This window comes from Sturnus vulgaris, chromosome 17 (assembly GCF_052056855.1).
Source record: "Sturnus vulgaris isolate bStuVul1 chromosome 17, bStuVul1.hap1, whole genome shotgun sequence".
Lineage (NCBI taxonomy): Eukaryota > Metazoa > Chordata > Aves > Passeriformes > Sturnidae > Sturnus > Sturnus vulgaris.
The window spans coordinates 7,141,850-7,166,365 of NC_142259.1; the positions used below are offsets into that span (position 1 = coordinate 7,141,850).

At 49.2% G+C, this 24,516-nt stretch overlaps 2 protein-coding genes across 4 annotated transcripts in view; one reads left to right on the top strand and one right to left on the bottom strand.

The window, feature by feature from the left end:
* Positions 1-19,416, top strand: part of HELZ2 (helicase with zinc finger 2) — a 30,189-nt gene extending 10,773 nt beyond the window's left edge. For 2 of the 3 annotated variants that reach the window (XM_088174839.1, XM_014873844.2), the window contains exons 3-20: positions 55-238; positions 629-736; positions 1,237-1,760; positions 2,083-2,715; positions 3,822-4,605; positions 5,030-5,105; positions 6,394-9,904; positions 10,724-10,809; positions 11,187-11,318; positions 11,558-11,725; positions 11,944-12,085; positions 12,621-12,737; positions 13,160-13,352; positions 14,127-14,261; positions 14,496-14,714; positions 14,975-15,131; positions 15,640-15,807; positions 16,279-19,416. In XM_088174839.1, coding sequence (XP_088030965.1) covers positions 55-238; positions 629-736; positions 1,237-1,760; positions 2,083-2,715; positions 3,822-4,605; positions 5,030-5,105; positions 6,394-9,904; positions 10,724-10,809; positions 11,187-11,318; positions 11,558-11,725; positions 11,944-12,085; positions 12,621-12,737; positions 13,160-13,352; positions 14,127-14,261; positions 14,496-14,714; positions 14,975-15,131; positions 15,640-15,807; positions 16,279-16,403 — 7,462 coding nt within the window. In that variant the 3' untranslated portion in view covers positions 16,404-19,416. Of the gene's footprint in view, positions 1-54; positions 239-628; positions 737-1,236; positions 1,761-2,082; positions 2,716-3,821; positions 4,606-5,029; positions 5,106-6,393; positions 9,905-10,723; positions 10,810-11,186; positions 11,319-11,557; positions 11,726-11,924; positions 12,086-12,620; positions 12,738-13,159; positions 13,353-14,126; positions 14,262-14,495; positions 14,715-14,974; positions 15,132-15,639; positions 15,808-16,278 lie in introns of those variants that run through there. The other variant, XR_015807318.1, reaches the window with a different exon arrangement.
* Positions 19,417-19,435: 19 nt separating this feature from the next.
* Positions 19,436-23,692, bottom strand: FNDC11 (fibronectin type III domain containing 11). Its single transcript, XM_014873812.2, has 2 exons — positions 23,570-23,692; positions 19,436-21,077 (listed from the first exon to the last, which is right to left on the bottom strand). The coding sequence occupies exon 2, from the start codon at positions 21,057-21,059 to the stop codon at positions 20,127-20,129; it is 933 nt and encodes a 310-aa protein (XP_014729298.1). The 5' UTR covers positions 21,060-21,077; positions 23,570-23,692; the 3' UTR covers positions 19,436-20,126.
* Positions 23,693-24,516: the final 824 nt, after the last annotated feature.

Genomic DNA, 24,516 nt, shown 5'->3' on the forward strand with positions numbered 1-24,516 from the left:
GGATCCCCATGCCACCAGGCATGGGTGGCACCTGGAACACTTCTCTCCCGACAGAGCGGAGGTGTGTGAAATGGGGAACAGCTGCACCAAGGCTCATTCCAAAGAGGAGCTGCAGGAGTGGATCCAGAGGGTGAAGGTTTCTGTGAAGAAAAAGAAGCAAGCCATGAAGGACGGGCTCTTGTCCTACCAGGACCGGCTCCTTGCTGAGTATCGGATGTGTTCCAACGAGGTGTTAATTGTGAGTGGAGGGCACAGGGTGGGAGCGCTTTGGTCCAGCACATCACAAGAATCCTCTGGTGTGAGAGCTTGGGAATGGAGCCCACTGCTCACCTTCCTAATGGGGATGCAAAAAGGGATGTGGCATCCTCCTTCCTTCATCTCTTTGGAGACGGCAACCTGAGCACCTGCTGGGGGTACCCGGGCTATGCTGTGTGTCCTCATGCTTCCCAAGGCTGCTGTGTGGGGACCCAGAGCAGCGGTGGGTGAGGATGGAATATGAGGATGTACTCTTGATCCCTCTTGGGAGGATGTAGCGTAAAGGCAAAGATGAAGATGGCACTGTGGAGGGCTCTGAGGTGTGTCCCTGGGATGCTCCCTTCAGTCCCTCTCCTCTCATGACTCCCCACAGATGGCTGAGCACATCGAGGGTGTCCAAGTTGTGTGTGAGCAGCCTTTGCATGTGCAGCTGGAGGACAGGAAGAAGAAATACCAATGGCGGTTCAAGGTCCACTCTCAGGTAAGCTCAGTTCTTTGGAGGGTTTTTAGTTATTATTTCTGCAAGGGGCAGAAGGGTGGGGATTTGGGCATTTTTAAATGAGAACAAGTGTTGGGTATTCGGGAGCTGCTCAGGTGGTGCCTGCATTGGGGCCACGTGCAGGGGATGCAGCCACTGTGTCTCCTGTCTTGTGCAGTGGTCCTGGGGCAGACCTGGCTGCTCTCAACACCTCCCTTGTATCATCACGAATAACAAGTCAGTTGCTTACCTGGCCAGGATTTTGTAGATGCTGGGGGCAAAAGCCTGTCTTCTCCAAAGTAGATTTCCCATTTACTGCATCTGGTTGATATTAAACTGAAGCCTGAGATCTTAGAGTAATGGCTGCGGGATTGCATAAGGAATAAGTTGTGAGACTGACAGAGAGTTTGGTTCCTCTAGCAACTTTTTCTAGAAAATGCTGCTGGAGCAGCTCCCAGCTGTGGGCTGCCCTCACTTTGTCCCTGTCTTGTCCTCAATGGCAGATGCACCTGCAGCACGTGGCCCTGCTGAAGCGGGAGCCTGGAGTCAGCTTCTACTTCTCGGGGAACGGGCTTTCCCGGGGCCTGCAGTACCTTTGTGGGGAGCACGTGGCCACCGTGTCCTCCTCGCCCCGCACCGCGCTGGTGGAGGTCGGCATGGAGTGCTGCATCCTGGGCATCTTCGAGCAGTGGGTGGTTTTCGACTTCGGCAAGCGCCCCGTGCTCATGCAAAAGATCAAGGTGAAGGTTGGGAGGCGGGAGGCTCCCCAGCACGTCCCCAGCACCAGGGAGAGCAGCCGCCCCGTCAACTTCGTGCGCTGGGATCGGGGTAACCGCATCATCATCCCCAGCATGCCAAGGACCGATGACGATGTGGTTCTGCTGGCAAAGTACAAACCTCCTGCTCTGGCACTGGATTTCCAAAGTGAGAGTAGCGCAGTTGTTCCCATCACCCGGCTCAACTATCGGGAGAGAATGCACAACTTCCTCTTCCGTGAGGAAGAAGCTGAGCAGGCTCTGATTGCCAAGTAAGTGAACCCTTTTGGGGTTCCCCTGGGGACCACAGTCCTGTTGCTAACCCTTGGGGCCATGTTGCTCCTGGGGTCTTATGTCCCTTCTGGGTTGGGTCTTATGGTGCCTTCCCAGAAAACTGGAAACCTGCCAACGAGGATGGCTTGCTGGGTCTCATCCTGTGGCCGTGGGTTAGCCAGAGCATGGTTTCTGTCTGTATGTGCTTGGGGGGCTGGCAGATCCTCTGTGGGTGTAAGTGGCAATCCCCTCTCCAGGGATAGGGCTCAGGAACTGACAGATCCTTTCTGTGCTCTTCATTTGGGTGTTTCCTCCTTTCAGACTCAACCTGCGTGTGCTCATCTCGCTGACGCCCATGCTGCAGAGCCTCTCCATGGGGGCCAAGTTTGCTGTTTCTGGGGAGCTGTTTGCTGAAGTGCCTACCCCTTACAACCTCTCACCAGACACGGATGAGGGGTACCTGCTGAGCAGGTCGGTGCCCACTGCCTTCCTGGCACTTGACCCACCTGTGGACAATCGAGTTTATGAAGTTTTTGTGGAGCATAAAGCCACCACAGAGAAGACCATCTGGTTACAGGTACCAAGCAGGTGCTGTTCAGAGCTGAACTTCAAGGCAAACACCTCCCACAAGGTGGAGATCCAGTTCCAAATAGACCAGCTGCTGTTCCGGCAGTGGCACCGGGCTGTGGACAGCCTGTTGGATGAGAAGCTGGTGCTGCCAGATGTTGCCAGTTGCTCCATCCCCTACTCTCTTGGGTCCCCACAGAGAGGCAATAATAAGCAGAAACAAGCCATCTCCTTCATCACAGGCCAGCCGACCACCAGCAGGCAGGTCCCACCTCTGCTCATCTATGGGCCTTTTGGCACAGGGAAGACATTCACCTTGGCCATGGCCACCTTGGAGATCCTCAAGCAGCCCAACGCACGAGTGTTGATCTGCACTCACACCAACAGGTTAGCAGGGAAGGGGCAACAAGAACTGTGGGCAAGCTGGTGGGGTGAAGGGGAGCCAGGGTGTATGAGCCAGAGCTGAGCTGCTCTTTTCTCAGTGTTCACTTCAATTACTTGTTCAAATAAATTAGTTTTTACTGAATTTGTCTTAAACTGCTCTAGTTCCTCCTAGGAGGAAGCCTGGCATGGGTGAAAGTTTTTGTGGAAGAGGCAACACAGACTCATAGAATCCTTGAATGGTTTAGGCTGGAAAGGACATTACAGCTTGTCTTGTTCCAAACCCTTCACCTAGACCAGGTTGCTCCAAGCCCTGTCCATCCTGGCTTTGAACACTTAATGTATTCCTGGCTCATGATAAAGTGAGAATGTGGCTGGAGAGACAGTTTTCTCCAGCCTCTACCATGTACTGCAAGAAGTAGAAAGCTGCTGCCTGACCATGCTGGGATAATATTGTGCTCTAATTGCCTTTGAAGACTGTTTGGCTCTGTGTACATGCCAATCTATTGACTTTTCCAGGGAGAGTTTGGGGAAGAGAAAACGCAGATCTGGTCTGAATGCCATTGGATCTGCCTTCAGAGAAATCAGGCCAAGACTGTTAAAATTAGAGCAGTTACACTGAAAAGAGTGTCCACATCCGACCCTGCAGGCTGTTACTGCCTCAGTTTTTTAATGCATAATAGATGGTGACTGCTAATCTTAGCCTGTTCCAGGCTGTTTGCTTGCACGGAAGCTTCACCTGTGGGTCTTGTCTCACCCGGGGATGGGGATGCTTTGCTTTCAGAGAAGAGCTCCTTGTCACTTGGCCCTGGACAGCATCAAGGCCACAGGTTCTGTTGGGCACATCACATTTTTCCATAAGAGTGTCAAGAGATGTCGTAGTCTCAAATACCAATTCCTATTTTAAATCATACTACTGAAAGAGGCTAGGAATTGGTGGCTGCGTAGGCGCTGGCTCCTTTGTGCAGTTGTGAATGTCTGCTGTGACAAGCGTGGTGTCACCAGAGCCAGGAGAGAAACTGGGTGTGTGCTGCAGAATGATGAGAGAGAACTTCGTGTTACAGAATTTAGGAACAGCACCAACAATTCTTTTCCCTTTTGTCCCCCTCCAGCGCTGCTGACATTTACATCCGGGAGTATTTTCACAACTATGTGACCATGGGGCATCCTTGGGCTGTTCCCCTGCGGATCATCAACACCGACCGGCCCATCAACCAGACGGACCCCATCACCCAGATGTACTGCTGCCTCTCGCCAGACCAGCGCTCCTTCCGCCACCCCACACAGGCTGAGATCGACAAGCACCACATTGTTATCACCACCTCCATGCTATCCAAGCACCTGAAGGTCCCCCGAGGTTACTTCACCCACATCATGATCGACGAGGCTGCGCAGATGCTGGAGTGCGAAGCTTTGGTTCCGCTCTCCTACGCCACTTTTGAGACCCGCATTGTCCTGGCTGGGGACCACATGCAGATAACCCCAAAGCTGTTCTCTGTTGGGAGTGGGCAATCTGCTGATCACACCCTCTTGAACCGGCTCTTTCAGTTCTACCAGAAGGAGGGGCATGAGGTGGCCAAGAAGAGCAGGATCATCTTCAATGAGAATTATCGTTCCACTGCTGGCATTATTGAGTTCATCTCCAAGCACTTCTACATCGGCAATGGCAATGCCATCCACGCCAGTGGCAACATCCCACCCCATCCTGAAATTTATCCCCTCGTGTTCTGCCATGTGGCTGGTGTGGCTGAAAGGGATATCTCCATGATTTCTTGGCAAAACGTCTCTGAGATATTACAAGTGATTGAGAAAGTGAATGAGATCTATCAGAGGTGGCCAGATGAGTGGGGTGTCCGGGATCTGAAGAAGATCTGTGTGGTCTCCCATGGGACACAGGTGTGTAGGGGAATCCTGCATTCCACCTGAGGGGGCTATGCCTGCACTGCTGACTAAACACTCCCTAAGAAAAACCTTTTAATCTATTTAAATCTATTTAAATCTATTTATTATTATTTGTGCAAGTAAAAATAGGAAATCTGGGGTCTTATGTGCCTTCAGTGTTTTTTTGAGGCACTCTCCATTTAGGTAGCGTGTCCTGGATGGTTGGAGCAGAGGTGGTGGGATGGCTTAGTTAAACACTTCTATCAGCATCTTCTAGGCAGGTTAATGACAGGGCAGTGGGAGCTCTGGCTGAAGTCAGCCCAAATATGTGGCTGCTTTCAAGTAATTTGGGGAACCTATAGCTGGGCAGGATAAGGGCCTCTGAAGTTTGGTGGGTGGCATTTATGAGCTGAGTTCAGTTGTGCCTCTTTCTTACCAGGTTTCTACAATAAGACAAGAGCTTAGGAAAAAGCAGCTGCAAGAGGTGGTGGTGGAAAACTACGAAAATTTGCCAGGTTTGTGTCTTGTGCAACAGTCCCTCATGTCTGGCTGCATTTTGGGGTCTTCTCTGTGTGAGTCATACATAGCTTTTGCAGTCATGCTGGTGGACAAGAGGGTCCATAGCAGCTACAGCCACTGTATAATAGGCAGGGGGAAGAGACACTGGGGTGTTAGCAGAGGAGTTTCCAACATCTTTGCATTTTCCTCCTTGTTAAAACACAAAATATTGTCTCTTGTTGAAAAATACCTCTCTGGGAGGTGCTGCCAGGCAGAGGTCCCCTGCTCTCTCAGTGTCTCTGCCACCACTGCAGTCCAAGTAACACCCATTAGGAGGGAGTGCCTGGAACTCCTTTGGCTGATTTCCATCCCCTTCTGGTTGGTAGATCTTTAATTTTGTCTTTTCCTGAGTGAATAAGATTTCACACTGAATTAAATCTGCACCCAACTGTCAACTCATTTCAAATATATGGACGTGGCTTTGTGGGAGGGTAAAAACCCTGTAAGTGCCATCCCAGAGACTTGAGTATGTGTGAATCATGTGAAGCCCTAAGTATCCAGTTAGGGAGTCGAGTGGCAGAAGGGAATTGAAACCAGGATGGGTTCCAGTCACAGAACAGCTCACTAGAGGAGGAGTCTCCTGCTCTGGATGACAAGAGAAGGATAAGGCTGGTTTTGTCCTCAAGGACTTAATTTATGACTCATCCGTGTTTTCATTATCTTTTTTTTTATTGTGCAGCTGGGGCTCCTCATGGTGAGAATAACTGACCCCAGGGGGTGTTTGTGATCTCCACACCCTTTCTTTGCAGCCTCTTCCCAGCTCTGACATCACTAGGATGCCTCTTGTTGGTTGTTATTTGTTGTGTGATCAGCAGAGCTCTTCCTGAGGGGAGAGAGATCCTTGCAAATGATCACTGCTCTTGCTCCTGCAAGACCCTCAGTTCCTCAGGGAATTTGAGAGTCACAGCAAACTCTACTCATGTTTGCAAGGAGGGGCTGCTGGTGGCACTGGGCACACTGGGCTACTCTATGGCTGTGCTGCTTCAGTGCTCTGCCTTTATCCCATCTCCAAGCTGCCCTTCCCTCTCTGGTGTGGGGTGGTGGTGCCTTGTGACGCCCATCCTGGTTCATGCACAGAGGATCTCACCATCTCCAAGAGCTGCTTTACTCACATCCATGTTTCAGCCAAGTGGGGTTACATCAGTCCATGGCCCTGTGACACAATGTAGACAGAGGTGTCAGCCAGGCAGGGTCTTCCCTGTTGGGTTCTTGTGAGTGACTTTTCCCTTGTCCCCTCTGGTGCAGGGCGTGAGTTTCGGGTCATAATCATCAGCACGGTGCACACCAGCGAGAGCCTGCGTGTCTCAGCCTCCCACCACCTCGAGTTCTTCAACGAAGCCAGAGTGCTCAACACCATCATGACCCGGGCTCAGTCACTGGTGGTTGTGGTGGGGGATGCTGTGGCTTTGTGCTCCCATGGCCAGTGCAGCAAGGTGTGGAAACGGTTCATCCAGCAGTGCATCGATAAGGGGAGCATCTTCCCAGAGAACCTGACAATGGCTCAGATCAAACAGGCTGCATGTGACAAGGAGAGCTGGAGCAGGAGCCTGGAGGAGGATGAGGAGGACAGCGACACAGACTCCTCGAGCTCTGAGAGTGAGAGCATGAATCCTGATGATCCCATCCTCCAGGAACTCTTAGATGAGAGCAAGAACATGCTGGTGACAGTGTCTGATGAAGGGCTGCTGAATGTGAAGTCTGAGGCTTCAAACCAGTGGGAAGACAAGCGGGAGTATTTCAGCTTCTCTTCTCAAACGATGCAGCAGTACCTGCACATGCACCCCCAAATGTACAAGAGGTGTGAGCTGATCAAAGAGGCATTCGACAGAGCTTCTGCCTTCACCCTCAATGACTCCCCTGCCATGAACATCCAGATCAAAGGAAGAGTAAACTGTGGAACAGCCTTCACGGGGGACGAGGTGCTGGTGGAAATCCTGCAGAACAGCACAGGTGACAGCAGCAGCCACCGCCCACAGGGGAGGGTGGTGGGCATCCTGAAGCGAGCCGAGAGAGAACGGATCTTCATCTGCATGATGGATGAGTTTGATCCCCGTGTGATGATACCCATTGATCCCACTGTCACCAAAATATTCGTCCCGGGGCTGAAGGAGAAACCCAATGTCATTCCCATCCGCAGGCTTGTCAATGGGAAGTACAGAGTGGTCAGGTGTGAGAAGATCAACCAGGAGACAAGGAGGTGCCAATTCTTCTGTGTCCAGGTCATCTCCTGGAGGGAAGGGTTTTACTACCCTTTGGGGATAGTAACAGAGATCCTGCAGGCAGCATTGACTTTGGAAGAAGGGTTAAAGATCCTTGCCTTGGAGTATGGTTTGGAGAACAAATACCCAGCTGCTGTCACCAGAGAGTCAGCCAAATACACCTCCAACAGCAACATAAACCTCACCAAGGAAGCTCTGAAGGACTGTCGGAATTACATGACCTTCACTATTGACCCTCAAGGTGCCAGGGATTTGGACGATGCTATCAGCGTTAGAGATCTTGGGCGTCGCTATGAGATTGGGATCCACATTGCAGATGTGGCTGGCATAATTCCCAAAGGCAGTGCCTTGGACCTGGAGGCAAAGAAGCGGGGTGTCACCTACTATGCTCCCAAGCAGGAGCCTCTGTGCATGTTCCCACCCAAAATCAGCCAAGATGTCTGCAGCCTCCTGCCACAGAAAGATCGACGGGTGATCTCCTTGTTTGTCACCGTAGAGAAGGAGACTGATCAGATGCTAAAGGGAATCTTCACCATCTCTGTCATCCGCTCAGACAGGCAGCTGTCCTACGAAGAGGCAGAGCTCTGCATTAAGAACTGCTACAGGGGAGCAGCAGAGGCCCTTCGTTTTGATACCCTGGAGGACTGCATAGCTGTGGCTTATCACTTCTCCAGGATCCATCGGAAGTTTCGGCTACAGGAAGATTGTTTCTATGACCGGCTGGATGAGGAAAGTTCACCAGGTAACAGGGGGTCCCATCAGATGATAGAGGAGTTAATGATCATGTTCAATAGTTTCGTGGCTGAGTTCCTCACCAACCAGGAAGCGACCAGAAATGTCACTCCTCTCCGGTGTCAGTGTGAGCCAAGTCTTGCACAGCTGTCACAAATGAAAAACAAGTACAGCCACATCATTCCTTTGTCCATTCATCTCTTGCATCACCTGGGAGAAATGCCTCCTGGTCAAGACTCCCCTAAAAATGTGGAGTTCAGTCTTCTGGGCCCCATCTGGGAGCACCTGCAGTCAGCAGCTAGTACCCATGACTTCCAGAAGATGCTCGACCTTGTCGTCACTGATGACATCCACCCAAAGCTGGCCCCAGTGGTGCTGGAGTTCAGGAGACTGCTCAGCCGCTCCTACTTCTGTCGCTCCAACTCCACTGTCCAGTCAAAGGCAGGCCATTACTCCCTGCATGTTGACTCCTACACCTGGGCCTCCTCTCCCATCCGCCGGTACGTGGATGTTGTGGTCCAGCGGCACCTTCACTCTGTGCTCCGCAAGAAGCCCCTCATCTATTCTGTGGACGACATTGAGTTCCTCTGTCATGACTTTAACAGGAAGAATAGCCAGGCTGTGGCGTATGAAAAGAGGGCCCACTCCCTGCAGATGGCCAGCCAGCTGAAGGACCAAGTCCTGCAGAAGATTGTCTTTGTGGTAGATATTGAAGAGATGAGCAGGTTTTTTAAAGTCCTGTTTCCCCTGAACAAGGAGAGCCTTCCAGATCCGCAGAGAATTAGCTACAGGTCACTTCAGCTGATAGAGCAGCCCGTGTTCATCCAGCAGCGGAGCAGCATCAAGCTGACCTGGAAGAGGAGGATGTACTCTGCAGAGACAAAGGAGCAGAGCCTGAGGGAAGGACCCCTCTGCGACAAGAGTGTCACCCTCTTTCGCACCCAGACGTGGCAAGACGTGCTCACGGCCATCAGGAACGAGGAGTTTGACAGGGCTGCGTCCCTCCTGCAGCAGAGCAAGGAGCTGTACCGCCGGCACATAGGCTGGGTGCGCAAGAGCTCCTGCTCCCACTACATGGAGCTGTCCCTGGAGCTGAGCGCTGGTGACGCGCTCTGGTTCCAGCTCACCACTGACGTCAGCCGCGGCTTCCTGGTGCCCTTTGTGCAGCTGTGGTGTGTGACACCAGGGTTTGAGGTCTGCCTGCAGCACATGGAGAAGCCAATCGACTGCTTCTCGGCCTATGCCACGCTGCAGTCCAAGGACGGGTACAAGAACACCACGGAGTACAACAAGGTGTGGATGCCCATGAGCGCCATGGAGTCTGCGTCGTGTGCTGTGGCTGAGAATGACTCGATTGTCCTCCATGATATTAAAATAAAGTGGGCAAAGCAAAGGACAAGCAAAGGACAGCTGCAAGGGAGCTTTGTGCTGAACAAGAAGTGGTTGGAGGACTGCTCCATTGAAGTGGATTTCTTGCACTGTTACCTGTGCATTCGTTTAGGTGGGCTGAAGCTTCCCAAGAGCCCCCAGAGTGATGAGGAATGCCTTAGCCATGGCGTCCAGAACTTGTCTTTGCTTGACAATGGCAAATCAGAGAACAAACTTGTGGTTGATCCTGATACCTACACCTGGGTGGCTCACGGGGTCACGGAGGAGTTCAACGATGACGAGAAGTCAGACAGGTCTGGTCAGCAGACTATGAATTTTTACATCCACTATATGTCTATGGAGACCATCCCTGTGGAGATCTCACAGGCTTCTGCCAGGTTCACGGTGGAGCTCATTCCAAAGATGCTGCCAGACATGTAAGTGGGCTCAGCAGTGTGCTCTGGTTTACCTGGCTTCCCATGGGACCCCTCTGCACCCCCAAGGGCTTTCCTCACTGCTGTGGCTGATCCCCTGAAAAACCTTCCCTTACCCTTACTCTGACTGGCTGCATTGGGCTGTGGGTCTTTGGGGTGTGTGGCAAGACTCCTCAGGTCTCTTCTCCGGAGGGTCTTGTGCTCTTTTGGTTGTCCCTGAGAATAGGGAGATAGGGGAAGGTGCTGAAATTTCCTTGATCACCTGCTTCTTATGTTACTGGGTTGCTGCAACTTGTATTATAAAAGGCCAAGTGAAGCCCTGTAGTGGGGTTTGCTTAGTGGAAGAGCTCCTTGATTTCCAAATCGTTCCCCTTTTTTTGTTGCTGCAAAGCAAGTTCTGCTCTTTTTAAATCAGAGCTGATGTCTAGTTTGTTCTTCCTCGTACACAGCACAGGCTGCTATGCACACCAATGCTGTAGCATTCTCAGGGCAGAACATGCTTTCTTTTACATCATGAATTTTAGGAAATATTGGAAGCTAATCAAGTAAAAGGGGGTGGGCTATAACAAAACAGAGTTGGGACAGGAATTGTATTCCTTGCTCTCAACATCTTTGCAGGCTCAGCTCTTCAGTCAGTTGAGAAATGGTCCCAGATAGAGAGGAGCAGAATAAGTTTACGTTATTTGTGGTTTAAGTTCTTTATGGAAGGAGCAACAACAAAGCAGAGAGAAAGAATAAGTAAGGCAGTTGTGCAAAGCTGTATTACAACTTTTGCTGTTTTATGCTACATTCCATTCATTCCTATTTTTCGTTGTCTGTCAGACGGAAAGAAAAAGCGCTTTGGAAACTCAAGTATGCCTCTAACCTTGCTAAAAGCATCGCCCTTGGCCACGAACCTCCTCAAAAATGTAAGTGCAAATTTGAACCTTTCTTACCTTGTGGCTACTTGCTTCTGGCCAGGCAGGCTCCCTGGCAGTTTCTGTGGGCCCTTGCCATAGGTGTGATGCTCCCACACCGGGAGGTTCCCCTGACAAGGAGATGAGAGGAGCTGCTGTGTAATTTGAGATGCCTTGCTGGTGGCTGGCGTGGCTGAGATTGTCATCTTCAGGACTCACAGAGATGGTTGATGGGCAGAGTATCTTGGCACGGGACAAAGATTATTTCTAGGTGATCTTGTAATAGACCATCATCACTAGGTACCTGCTGCACCCTCTTGCTGAATCACTTCTGTGCTGCCCTCAGTAACCTTCTTTAAATTTGTTTTCTTGGCTCTTTGCTGTAACAGTGACAAAATCCAGATTCCTGCAGCAAAAATCCTTTGATATCCCTGGCAGCAACTGGAAACTTAATAAGAGTCAGAACCAGGCTGTTCTGGATGCTCTAAAAAAATCCTTCATGCTCATCCAAGGCCCACCAGGTAAGGGGGGACAGCAGAATACACCTGCTGTGGTATGAATGGGAGGTGAGGGCTGACCTGCTGCTTTCCATAGGACCCTCGGTGAGCCAGGAGAAGGGAGTGTGGGTTGGCATCACCCACAACTGTGCAAGGCAGTCTCCTCTGTTCTTGATTTTATTTCATGGCTGATCAGCTAGATGCTGATCCAGAGCATGACTGTTCTAGTCAAAATATTCTCAGCATTACTCCTTTTTTTCTAGGCACAGGCAAGACCGTTGTTGGAACTCACATTGTCTACTGGTTCCATAAACTGAATGAGGAGAGTGTTGAGAAGGACAAAACACCATGCTTGGAAGAAGAAAAGGACAAGAGGAGAAAGTGCATCTTGTACTGTGGCCCATCCAACAAGTCTGTTGATGTTGTTGCTGGTAACTATCATCTTTTAAGCCCCTGAAGTGGCTTGTACTGGTGGGAGGGAGGACTCGTGGTGTGGAGGGGCAGAAAGTGGAGCTGGTCCTTACAGAAGACCCTGCATTGCAGGGCGAGGACCAGTGGAGGTGGGATGATGGGTGAGGGGCAGGGAGAGACAGGCCTGAGCATCACCAGTGCTTGGTGCTGTCTGAGCAGACCTGCCCTCCTTCTCCAGAGATGCTGCTGAAGATGAAGAACCTGAAACCACTGAGGGTTTATGGGGAGGCCATTGAGACAATGGAATTCCCATACCCGGGGAGCAACCGGAGCATCTCCCGTAAATCCCTACGGGATGCAAAGCCAAAACGTGAGCTCAGGTAGGACAGCATGGCCCTGCAGGCTCCATGGGTGCTGGGGAGAGGTGACTTTTGCATTAGTAATGCTGAACAAACCAGAATGAATAGTTTCATTCCACCACTGCAAAGCAGCACTATTAAGCTGCTTTCTAATTAATTAGTGTTGGAGTCAGTAAGTTAGGAGTCTCTCTGATTTCTTCAGAGATTTCTCACAATTTGTAATTAATTTTTTCTAGTGAATGTATATACTCTAATGTAGCACCTAGTCAGGAAATCCAGGTTGTTGAAAAGTCCCTAGATGTTTTCATCTCATTTTGCAACAGCCCTGAACATCTCAGACTTCATTCCTGCTTGCAGCTGCTAAAGGGAAGCAGTTGCATTTTATGTACTCAAGGTTGAATTATTTGGTCTACAAAGATGGGAAAGTTTGGCTGTGAATTTTTTAGCTAATGGGGTTTTGCCACATAGGCAGGTGGTGTGGTCTGCTTCACTGTAGAAGAAATCACTCAGGTCTCCGTGTTGAGGGAAAATATTTATATATTGACTCTTTATTCAGTGAAATAATCCTGCATCATCGCATCCGGCGGGCGCCCAGCCCCCACTGGCAGAGTATCTGTCACTTTGACACTCGGGTGAGGAACGGAGAGGACATCACAGAAGAGGAAACAAAGAAGTGAGTAGGAAGAGACCCTGGTGAGATGGCTGACTATGGCTGTGTGCCGCCTCAGAAGCACAGATTAACAAACTCTGTGTTCAGAATAATGGTAAAAAGTGATGAGCTTGAGGTTACAGGTACAGCACAGAGCCTCAGAATCACTTCTGCACTGGTGCTGTTGTCCATCTGGACCAAAATTCCTGTTCTACCTATGTGACCCTTGAATCCTTCACCCGGACCCCCTGCCCTGCTGAGTTCAGGGAAAAGTATATTTCCTAGAGCGTCCATCCAAAGCCCTTTTCTGGGAACACCAGCTCATCCTGGGGAGGGAGGTGAAGCCAAAATAATTTGGGAAAGCACAGCCTCTGCCTGGTTCCCACGTGAAGAATCTGGAGGTGTTTCCCTTATGCATAACCTGGTGTTTTCTGCACCAACACTAGGTACAAAAGTTGGTTGGCAGAAGGTCGCTCGTATCAGCTGGCGTGTCACGATGTCATCCTGTGCACCTGCTCTGCCTCATCTGCCAGCGCCCTGGAGCAACTCAATTTCAGGCAGATAATCATTGACGAGTGTGCCATGTCCACAGAGCCCGAGACCCTCATCCCCTTGGTCTGCCACCACCGTGCTGAGAAGGTATGTCCCTGCCAAAGATGTGTCTCTGGGACAACTGCTCAGGGCTCTTGAACATTTTCCATCCTTTACCATGCTGCTCTTACAAGACCTGTTAGGATTTTAAGGTTTGTGCTTCTTTATGGGGTGGGTATTGATGCCACCGAAAAAATATTCTGGCCCAGGTACAAAGTATTAACATGACAAGAAGCATAGACACAGCTGGGGCTGTTCAGCCTGGAGAAGGGTCCAGGGAGACCTTAGAGTGCCTAAAAGGGTTCCAAGAGAGCTGGAGAGGGATTTTGGGCAAGGGTATGGAGTGACAGGACAAGGAATGTCTTCACACTGACAGAGGGCAGAGTTAGATTGGATATTAGGAAAAAATTCTTCCTTGTGATGGTAGTGAGGCCCTGGCACAGGTTGCCCAGAGAAGCTGTGGCTGCACCATCCTTGGAAATGTTCTAGGCCAGGTTGGATGGGACTTAGGGCAACCTGGGATAGTGGAAGATGTCGCTGCCAATGGCAGGGGGTTGGAACAAGGTGAGCTTCAAGGTCCCTTCCAACCCAAACCACTCTGTGATTCTAGAATTTTATGGTCTTTGTTTTCCTCCCATCAGATGGAAACATTATCTAGGGCAGGATCTTCATGTCATGTCCAATGTGATCTTTGGCTGAGGTTGCTGTAAGCGTAACATAAATAAGTAGCACCGAATGTCTGTGTAAAATCAGCTTTTCAAAGAGCTGATGGCCTTTGCAGTGCCACCACCTGGCAGCTGAGGTGTCTGCTCTTCCTTCCAGGTTGTTTTGCTGGGGGATCACAAACAGCTGCGGCCAGTGGTTAACAATGATGTCTGCAGGACTCTTGGCATGGAAACGTCTCTCTTTGAGCGCTACCAAGGACAGGCATGGATGCTGGACACGCAGTACCGCATGGTGAGGCCCCCCATGGATTGTCTTCTTTCCACCACAGAAAATCCAGGCTTGCCTTAAGCATCAAATAGTCTCCATTAGAGCTTCCCCTTCCTAGACACAGGATTATATCTAGGAATATGCCAGTGGCAGCTCCAGCAGAATGGCATTTTGGGTGAAGCCTGACCAGAAAGATGCTGCAGGCTGAGAAGTTCCTTGGGTTTTGTTCACCTCATTTTTCCCCCTTTTCTCTGGCAGCACAAGAACATTTGTGAGTTCCCATCCCAGGAGTTCTATGACAGGCGGCTGAGAACGTGTCCTCAGCTTGTTCGGAAACCCAGTGTGCTCCATCACAGAGACAACAACTGCTGCCCCATCATCTTCGGGCACGTGGAAGGGAAGGAGCACTCCCTCATGATTTCTACTGAGGAAGGAAACGAGAACTCCAAAGCTAACATGGAGGAAGTGGCACAGGCGGTAAGCAGGGTCCTTGGGAATTGCTGGGGATGCAGAAGGGATGGTGTTGTGCTGGAATTGTGGGGAGATGATAAAGATAAAAAGATCAGCAGTGTCTGCCTGGTGCTTCCCGGGTCTGGAGCACACCAGGACGCCCCTGGGCAGAGGCAGGTGTAGGACAACGTGATCTCAAGGCAGGCGGCGTGGCTGGCCTGGGGAGAGGTGCTGGGGGGCTCTTCCCTCGGTGAGCTCCCAGGTGAGCAGGACGCTGGTCTCTCCAGGTGAGGATAGCCAAGCAGCTGACACTAGATGGCACCATCCGGCCGGAGAGCATCGCCATCCTGAGCCCCTACAGCGCCCAGGTGTCCGAGATCAGCAAGAGCCTACAGAGGGAAGGCATCCGCGGGGTGACCGTCTGCACCATCATGAAGAGTCAAGGTGAGGGGACAGGAGGGGGAAGGTTGGGTTTATCCCCTCCTGCCTTCCTGAGGAGCTGCTCACACATACAGTCTTCGAGCAAACCCTGCCCCAGGGAAATTTCAGCCATGGAAGACCAGACTTCTGGGTGATTTGTGATTATAATAAATGCTTTGGAAGTCTCTGAAGTGCTTGGGCAGGGTGAGGCTGCTGAAGGCAGGAAAGTGGAGGATCTCTAGTGGAAGATTTCTAGTGAAAGGTTCCCTGCCCGTGTCAGGGAAGTTGGAACACAGAATGTTCCTTCCAAACAAAACCATTCTGTGATTATTCTGTGCTTCTATATCTGAGAAGGGTGTTAGGGAACTGCCAGAAGACATTTGTTCTCGTTGGAAAGCAATGACCAGTAGTCCAAAGGCCTCTAAAGCTGGAGAAACCCAGAGAGTGGCAGTAGAGAAATAAGTGTCCTGTGGGGTAGAGAAATGGCCAGATGCTTCCTTCTAAGAAAATCTGTTTTGCTTCCATTTTTTAGGAAGTGAATGGAAATATGTGATCCTGTCAACTGTACGCTCCTGTCCCCGGTCTGAAATTGACAGGAAGCCCACAAAGAGCTGGCAGAAGAAATACCTGGGATTTATTACCGACCCAAACCAGATCAATGTTGGCATCACACGAGCTCAGGAAGGACTTTGCATCATAGGTTGGTATCCTTGGACCATGCACAAGTCTTCAGGGGAATAGGATTCTTAGATAAAGGGGTGGTGATCCAAACTAGTACAACCAGTGGTCTTGCTTTATTCTTCTGCCCTTTTGTCTGGGGTTTTGAAATTGGGCAATCTGAGCAAAGCAGGGCTCATTCACAGCTTGAATACAGCAAGTATAGTTAGTTTTTTTCACCTTTTGTTTTGGATCATGTTGTTTCTGTTGCTTTCATGCTAGAGCTCTGTCCTAACAAAAATCTGGCTGCTCATTTCGCTCCTAATCACGCAGGTGTAGGCTGTGATGTGTAGGGAAGCTGCTCACAGATATGATAGCATGGAAAAGAGAGCTGGGATTTCAGATATGTCCCTGCAAGTGACTCTGCCCCCTTAGCTAGAAGTTCTAGACAAAAATGGAATCAGCCAAGCCTCTTCTAGCCACTAACCTGCTGTCCCTATCCCGGTGCCCACAGGGAACCGGTACCTCCTGGAGTGCAACCCTTTGTGGAGGAGGCTGGTCCAGCATTACTACCACCACAACAGCTGCATTGCAGCCCAGGAGATCCGTGTCAGGAGGACCCCAGCCCGGTGCCGGTGAGGATGGGCCCTCTCTGCCTGAACTGCATTATGCGTGCCTTGGGAAGGACAAAATCTTTCCATGATTCAATGACCTACGGAGCCAAATGCAGCGGGGGATCTGGGAGCTTCCCACACCGTGACAACTCAGCTTCAGCATCTGCTTCAGCATCTTGAGGTGTTTTTAATCAGTGCAATCTTGGGCAGGAACTTTCAATTCTAGCAAACCAAAAAGGCATTGGAGATGGATGATGGGCATGTGACTTTACTGATGATGATACTATTTTTGTAACTGTAAGTTGTTCAGCAGAACCCTCATCCTACCTGCCACTGCAGCTGCAGTTTGGGAGGACCAAATATTTTCTCCAGCTGTCAGGGTTGCACTTTGGGGATCAAATGCTCAGTCTGTTCATCAGGGTGGAATGACTGCATGCAGCGGAGCGGTGCAGAAAGCTGCTGTTCGCCATGGAGGACCAAAGCTTCTGAGTACTGCCTCTCATTTTAAATCCAAGGACAGGAGATTTTTAGGACTTCTCATTTTTTACTTTTTTTTTTTTTTTTTAAGTGAAGGAGGAAAGCAACAAGAGATGCATGCACCACTCTTTGTCTAGCCAAAATGTTCTCTGAGCGTGTAAATATTGCAGCGGCAAGGCCAAGGTGATTTTGTAAATAGATTTATGTGCTCTCTGTGCAAAGGAGGTTGTCCTCACCAGCATAAAGGCAATGAAAAGCGGGGACTTCTCCTACCAGGAAACGTTGGGATTTGTCAGCCCATTTTAAACTGTTCAGAATTTTATTTGATATATCCTGTTGATCCCCCCTCCCTTTCCTACCCCACTTTTTTTAAAGCTGCTTTTAATTTATTAACTTTTAACTCTGTGAATTTGTTTCACAGCCTTATGGCCTGAGTTTTTAAGAGCAGTGAAGGAGTGTATGTGTATAATGTATTTTTATATTTTCTGTAGCCAAACTGCTGTGAGCTGGAAGCTGTGGTTCACCAGAGAGGCTGCTTTCACCCAGTGACATGTGGCTGGTAGAGATGTGCTGTGGTGAATGGTGCCCTCTGAGAATCATGGAGCTGCTTTTGGAAGCATGACAGTTTTGAGGGAGAGTGTCTTTTATCTCATTTCAATTCTGAATGTATGAAGTGCCTGCTTCGGCTCTCCCCAAACCACATGCTTGGCTGTCCTTAGGTGTTCATGTGGGATGGAGCTGAGATGCAATCACACAAGTTTTCCATGTGGTGTGGATCCCTGTGATGCAATAGCGCTATGGTAAGAGGAATTTTTTCCTGTTTGCAACTGAAATCCAGCATGGCTCTTTCCCATGTGGAGGAATGGCCATAGGAAAGCATTGTCTGGAAAAGTCTCTATTCAATGCTGTGTTTCTTCTCATGACTCTGTGTTAGACTTGACTCCATAATCTATGGGGAGGTTTTCTTATTCTCTTCCTAGTTTAAATTACCTTCCTGCAGTCTGCCTTTGGGGGATTTGAGCTGTATGCCAAAGACCACCCAGGCTTGCTCTTGTCCTGCTGAAGCATAATAGTGGATATATGGATGGCAGTTCCATGAGGGATAAAAACCCATAGGAAGGCTCTCCTGCTGGTTCTAAGCATGCTTGGTAAAAGCTGGTAAGGTGTAAAATTCATTGTTCCTCTCTGAAGTCATCCAGCATGGGATCTTAAAAGATTCTGCACCAGCCTGATTAGCAAATATTATTGTAATTCCAAAATAAGATTGTCTGTAGATCATTCTGTGGACTACTGAAATGCAATCATCTAGCTCCAAGATACTATGGAGAATTGCAAAAAATGCTGGAATTGTTGGGATAACTACTTTAGCATGGTGCCAGCTTCATTCAAAAAAGCCACTTTGTTTCCTTTAGAGCCAGTGGGTCTCATTTTCATGATCTCCTGTAAGTGAAGAGTTTCTCCGCTGGGTTTTGTGCTGGTTATTTCATACATGTAACACAAACAAGGAGACTCACCCCAGATGTAGTGGCTCAGTCAGTGCTCTTGGAGGGCATTTGGCCAAGAGAGAGTCCTCATAAAGCAACTCCCTTTGTCCTTTTTGGGAAAAAAGTGTTTATTTCTACTCCATGGAGGTAGAGTGAAATGTTTTGCTTGGTCATCTCTGTGTTGCAAGACAATATACATGTTATTTTTTTTCTTCTGAGGATGTATTTTATAACTGGTGATTAGGAAAAGCAGCAGTTACAGCCAGGCTGGGCCCTTGGGCTGCTGGTGCTGTCAGCAGGTTCCTGGAGAGCTGGTTATGCAATAGTCAGGGATAGCAGAAAGTGCAATTAAACTTTTTATAGACTGTAGTGACAGCTGTGTATCATGTTCTTGTCCTTATGCTCCTGGAGAGAATCATAGAAATCAATAGAAGAAAAACAGTTCAAATTAGCCTGGTTTCATTTGCACGCAGTGTTTTAAATTTGCTTTTGGAAGAATTTATGTTCAAGCAATATTCTTAAAATACCAAACTTTTGGTAATCCCAGTAGGAACACCCTGGCAGTGTGGTGCCCAGGGCATCTGTCCAGCCACAGGCTCTGTGTTCTCCACAGTCAAAGACAAAAGCACATGGCTGGAGGATACAAATGTCAGTTCATCCAACAGCATTAGCTTAATTTCCTCAGCACTAGCTAGAGCTTGAGCACAAATTGAACAAGGGGAACCTGTGCAGGCAGCCAGTAGTGAGCCCAGCATCAGGCCAGCTGGACCGTTCTTTGAGGATTTGGACAGATCTGTGTAGGACAATCAGTTTACTGCAATAAATTGTTGGGGTTTTTAGAAATGAAATGTCAAGTGTCATGAAGTCTGAATTAAGGAACTTGAAATGGGGCAGGTTTTTATCTTTTGTATGTCTGTGACTCGCAGCAAACCTCAAATGACCTTTTGGATACAAATATTTTTATCTGCTTTGACTGTTCATAAGAATGAATCTCAACATTCCTTTTTTGATATTTAAGCCATAATTGTACAAATGATTTGAATTTATTTAAATAATAAATTTTATTACTAAAAGGTCTTTTTATGTGATGGTTTGACTAGAATCTGTGTGGGGACAGTTCTGTTTGGACTGAACCAAATGGTAAAAAAGAAAATTAATTTTTTATATATTGATACCCTTCCCTCTTTGTTGGAAGGCTTGGGGGTTATTTATTGTTGGGTCTTGGTTGTTTTTTTTTTATTAAAGTGATCTTTTCATGCACTATAGAGGGGTGAAGCCATGCTTAGGTACCTATATGGCACAGAAGTAGAGGGTGAGAGAAATCAGTGATGCACTAAGTCTGGGTGGGTGATTTGAAAATCTTAAGAGTTCAGTTCAGGTATTTTAGAGGAAGGACAATAAATACCCAAAACATCATTTGGAGAAGTTGACACTGAGCAACCTTCAGTGGATGGAAAGCACTGGACGGTAGAGATGCTTCTGTCTTCTCTGTTCTGCTTCAGAGGAGTCCTGCAAGATTTCCTGGTACTGGCTGCTCCCACCTATTGCCTCTGGCAGTAGGACGAAAGTGTTGAGTCCCAAATGCTGCCTAAAGATGTTATTTTTTGTGAAAAATTTCAAGTGGGTTACTGCTAACGTGGAAAGATTTTGGGAAGGCAACTGTACAATTGCTATTGAACACAAAACGAAATTTATTTTAAGCTGTTTAAACAATATTTTTAATTACTCTTACTCATCTTTTTCATTAAGCCATTAAACTGAGGGAGTCGGTCTCGTGAGCCGTCTCATCAGGTTGTGGTGGGGGCCTCCCTGGTGTCCTCAGCAGGGTGAATTTTTGTCTTCAATACAATACAGTCGTGCCACTCTGAGTAGACGAGTGTGTGAGTGTCGGATCTCCTCACTTTGAACTCATACAACCTGCCAGGGAGCAGGTGGTTGATTACACACGGGTTGGAGATGACTTCCTGGGTCCGGCCGTATCCTGGTTCTGTCTGACTGTCATCTGTCACCAGCTTGATCTCCAGCTGCCACCGTTCAAGGTGGGACTCTTGACTTTCAGTGAACCACTTGAGCTGGGCCCAGGTCTGGCATGCAAACGACTCTATCCGATCAAAAATCGGCGGCTTCTTCGTATAGAGAGAAAAAGTAATGGGAGGGTGTACAGCACCTCCAAGATGTATCTGTGACACCAAACTGTGCTTGACGTGGAGCTTCCTTGGCTCTTCCAAGGAAATGAGCTTATTGAAAAGCATGGAGAGCTTGAGCACTCTCTTTATATTCAAGTCCCACTGGGAGAGGAAAGTTCCCACGTCGCAGATCTGTATGTAACGGCTTAACTCCTCTCGACCTCGTTCCAGTTGTTCCAACAGCTCAGTTAAAAGTGCAAGCTGGATTTCAGTCTGGTTTTTTCCCTCCTTCTTGATCTTCTGGAGTTGGCAGGGGTTTGCTATTTGCAAGATGTCAGCAAAAATCATCGTATTGTTCTGGTCTCTCACGCACACGTGTCTGGGCTCAAGCTTCAAGTAAAAGTAACTCTTCTTCAGAAGATGAACTTTGTTCCAGTGGTACTGGAGGCGGTGGGGGTTCAGGTCAGAGAGTAGGAAGTCCAGAACAAGGCTTTTGTTTCTCAGGTACTGCTCCATGCTGGCATTGTTGTCCTGTTCTTCTCTGGGTGCGGTACTGTCCGAAGTAGTTTCAGTCTCGTGCAAAACCTCAGCCATGTTTCCAAAGCTTGGGTGCTGTGTAGGAAAGCAACAATAATGACATTAAGAACCAAAGGAAAAGCAGCTGTGAGGGAGTACAATCGTGGCTGTGACTCTTCTTTCTTAATTAAAGCTTAGCTTATAAAGAACTGACAGCCTAGATGTAGTTCCAGAGGAATTTTCCTTTATACTTGTCTGGTTTCTAATGTTTTGTATCCTCTACTTATATGTGTTCCAACTGGTCTCCCTCTACCCACCCTTGAGAGGTTCTACCTCTACTTAATAGCTTCACTGACAGGAATTATTCTCTGATACACTCTGCCAAAATTTCTCCCTATCTTATTATCTTGTTTCATTCTAATTAGCTGTCTTTGTACTCCTGTAAGCAATTTCTTTCCATTCTTCTGCCTCTCTGGAGATGCCTATTTTTCTCTCTTTGTAATCTGCCAGGCTGTTGAGGTTTGAGGCCCATCTTCTCAGCCAGTTCCTACAGCTACATAATCACGTTGGTGATTCAAATTAACCCTCTGCCCCCACGTGAGCTGGAATGCAGCAGGCAGAACAACACAATCCACTGAGTGCCACTTGACAGCTTCCAAGAGGAATTACAGCATTTTCCTTGCACTTCTACCTTCACCAGTGGATTGACAATCATAACCTGACAGTGTTTTCTGTGATGTGCTCCTTTCCCTATCTTTGGGCTTAGTTTGCATCATCTCAGATCATGATGTCTACTTGCTTTCTGCAATAGACAGCAAGAGAATGACACACGTGTAAAGCACCTGTAAACAGGTGGCAGTTTGCTGTGGGAGGGTTTAGGCAGTGGTTCTTGCAGCACCACTTCTGCTGGTTTCATCTTAGCTGTTTATGGGGACCTGGAGTGACAGGGCAAGGGGGAATGGCCTCAAACTGACAGAGGGCAGGGTTAGATTGTATGTTAGGATGAAATTCTTACTTGTGAGGGTGGTGAAGCTCTGGCACAGATTGCCCAGAGAAGCTGTGGCTGCCCCGTCCCTGGAGGTGTTCAAGGCCAGGTTGGATGGGGCTTGGAGCAACCTGGGATAGTGGAAGGTGTCCCTGCCCAGGGCAGGGCATTGGAATGAAATGAGCTTCAAGGTCCTTTCCAACTCCAACCATTCTGGGATGATTTTATACTTCATTTACTGGCAAAGATGTACCCTGGCTGACAGTGCCATCTGTGCCAAGGTGGAAGGTGTTTCTCTGCTGTGCTTTAGCTGAAGTGCCCATGGCTCACACAGCTTACATACCACAAACAGCAATTAGCTAAATAAATGCGTGTGTCCCTGTTGTCAGTGATACTGTAATGAGAACCCAGATGGATATTGAAGTGGTTTTCACAAGCCGAATACACTTGATTTGAAAACAAAATAAATACAGTATTCTGAAACTAAGAACTAATTGAGATATCTTAATTCTTACATGCCCTGTAGAAGCTAGATGGTGAGATCTACTTAACAAAGCCATTTTTCTTGGCCTCATTTTCCCTAAATTCATAACAGAGCTAATAACATTTCCTCATAGGAATTCCAAGCATTTGTAAACCTTTCAGTTGTCTGGCCCTGAGCAGCACCACAGTTTATAGTAAGTCACTCATTTGCAACTTTATCTTCCAAGAGAGCTGTCAACCAAAAGAAAAACAAGCTGTATTTCCTTTTCACATTTTTCTTTCCACAAAAAAACCCGACCTAAACCAAAGCAGTGCCAGCTCCCAGCATCGTGCACGAAGCAGCAGGACCAGCACATGTGCCAGGTGACAGTCCCCATTCTTGGAGGGATTTGGCTCTGCCGAGCAATGTGTTTGCCCACAGACCGAGCTGTCATTGTGCTTGTTTTCCCTTGCTTTTTCCCATGTTTTTACATCCCTTTTTTTTCCCTCCTGCCAGGGAGGGCTGGCTGTGTTCCCTGCTCTGGTGCTCTGTTTGGAGCAGGGGGGGCTGCATCACCCAAGGAGGAGGCTCTGTGTTCACCCAGGCCGTGCTTTGGAGAGCCTGCAGGGACACCAGGGGCTGCCCCCTCGGGCTCTGGCCCACCTTGGCAGACCCCGAGAGCTGTGTCCAGGTTCTCTCCTCAGGTGCTGGAAGCTGTGTCCAGGTTTTCCTCAGACTCCGGGAGCTGTGCCCAGGTTCTCCTCAGACCCTGGGAACTTTGTCCAGGTTCTCCTCAGACCCCGGCAGCTGTGCCCAGGTTCTCCTCAAACCCCGGCAGCTGTGCCCAAGTGCTCCGGTCCCGGAACGGCCCGGCCGGATCCACCCGCGGCCCGGCCCGGCCCGGCCCGGCCCCGCAGGACGCGGCCGTTGCCACGGCGACCCCTCAGCATGGGGAGCTGCGGCCGAACCAGGACAACGCCTGGAATCGTTCATATCCTCCCCTCCGTAATTCACAGAATCGTTTAGGTTGGAGAGACCTTAAAGCTCATCCCGTTCCACGCCCCAGCCGTGGGTAGCAATGGCAGTAAATCCCTGTCACCTCCTTCCCGGCCGCTTTCCCCCCGCCCGGGTCCCTAGTACCTTCGGAGGTTGTAGGCTCAGTGACACCGGGCAGGCGCTGTGGGGAGAGCGGCTCTGCTCTCTGTGATATGAGACGTGTCTGCAGAGTCTGCGGAACGGTGACACGGTGGGGACACGGCGGTGACACGGGGCAGCACCACGGCACTCGGCGCCCACCGCTTCGTCACAATGGCATGGTGGAATCAGGGAAGGTGGAGCGTAGCATGATGGAGCCGTGAAATGACAGGTTCATGGAATGGCTTGGGCTGGAAGGTCACCTTGTGACCAGGTGTCCCTGGGCAAGGACACCTTCCACTATCCCAGATTGCTCCAAGCCCTGTCCAACCTGGCCTTGGATGCTTCCAGGGATGGGACAGCCACAGCTTCTCTGGGCACCCTTTGCCAGGGCCTCACCACTCTCACAGTGAAGGCTTTCTTCCTAATACCTCAGTCTCAGATAAAGGCCTCTGGGCTTTATGGCATGGTTGTAAATGGGGGCTTATTTGCTTTTTGGGGGAGAATCTTGCAAAGTCCATCTGAGGCCAGATACCAGCAGTTCATTCTCCACAGTGAGACTGAGACTGTTTCACAGCGCCAAGAGTTTTGTTAAATACATAATCCTTATGAAAGAGCTATGTTGAAATAGGATATAAAATGCTCCAATAAGTGCAGTGAACTTCCTTGTGGGAAGAAAGGCGTTTTCCTGCTCTGCTTTCCTATGGGACCTGGCTGCCCAGTCAGCTGTGTTACTGTGGAGAAGAGAGTGGCTTGTCTGGTTCCTGGTGGCAAGCTCCATACCATGACTGGTGAACTCATCAGCAAACTGGTCAAGCCTCTGGGCTGAAGGTGCCTTCGTACTCCCTGCTATTAAATCTTTGGGTCAGGGCTTAGCCTTAATGCTGTCTGGTGTGCTCAGCTGGAGCATCTCCACTAAGCTTTTTTAATTGAATGACAGGCAGGATCCATAA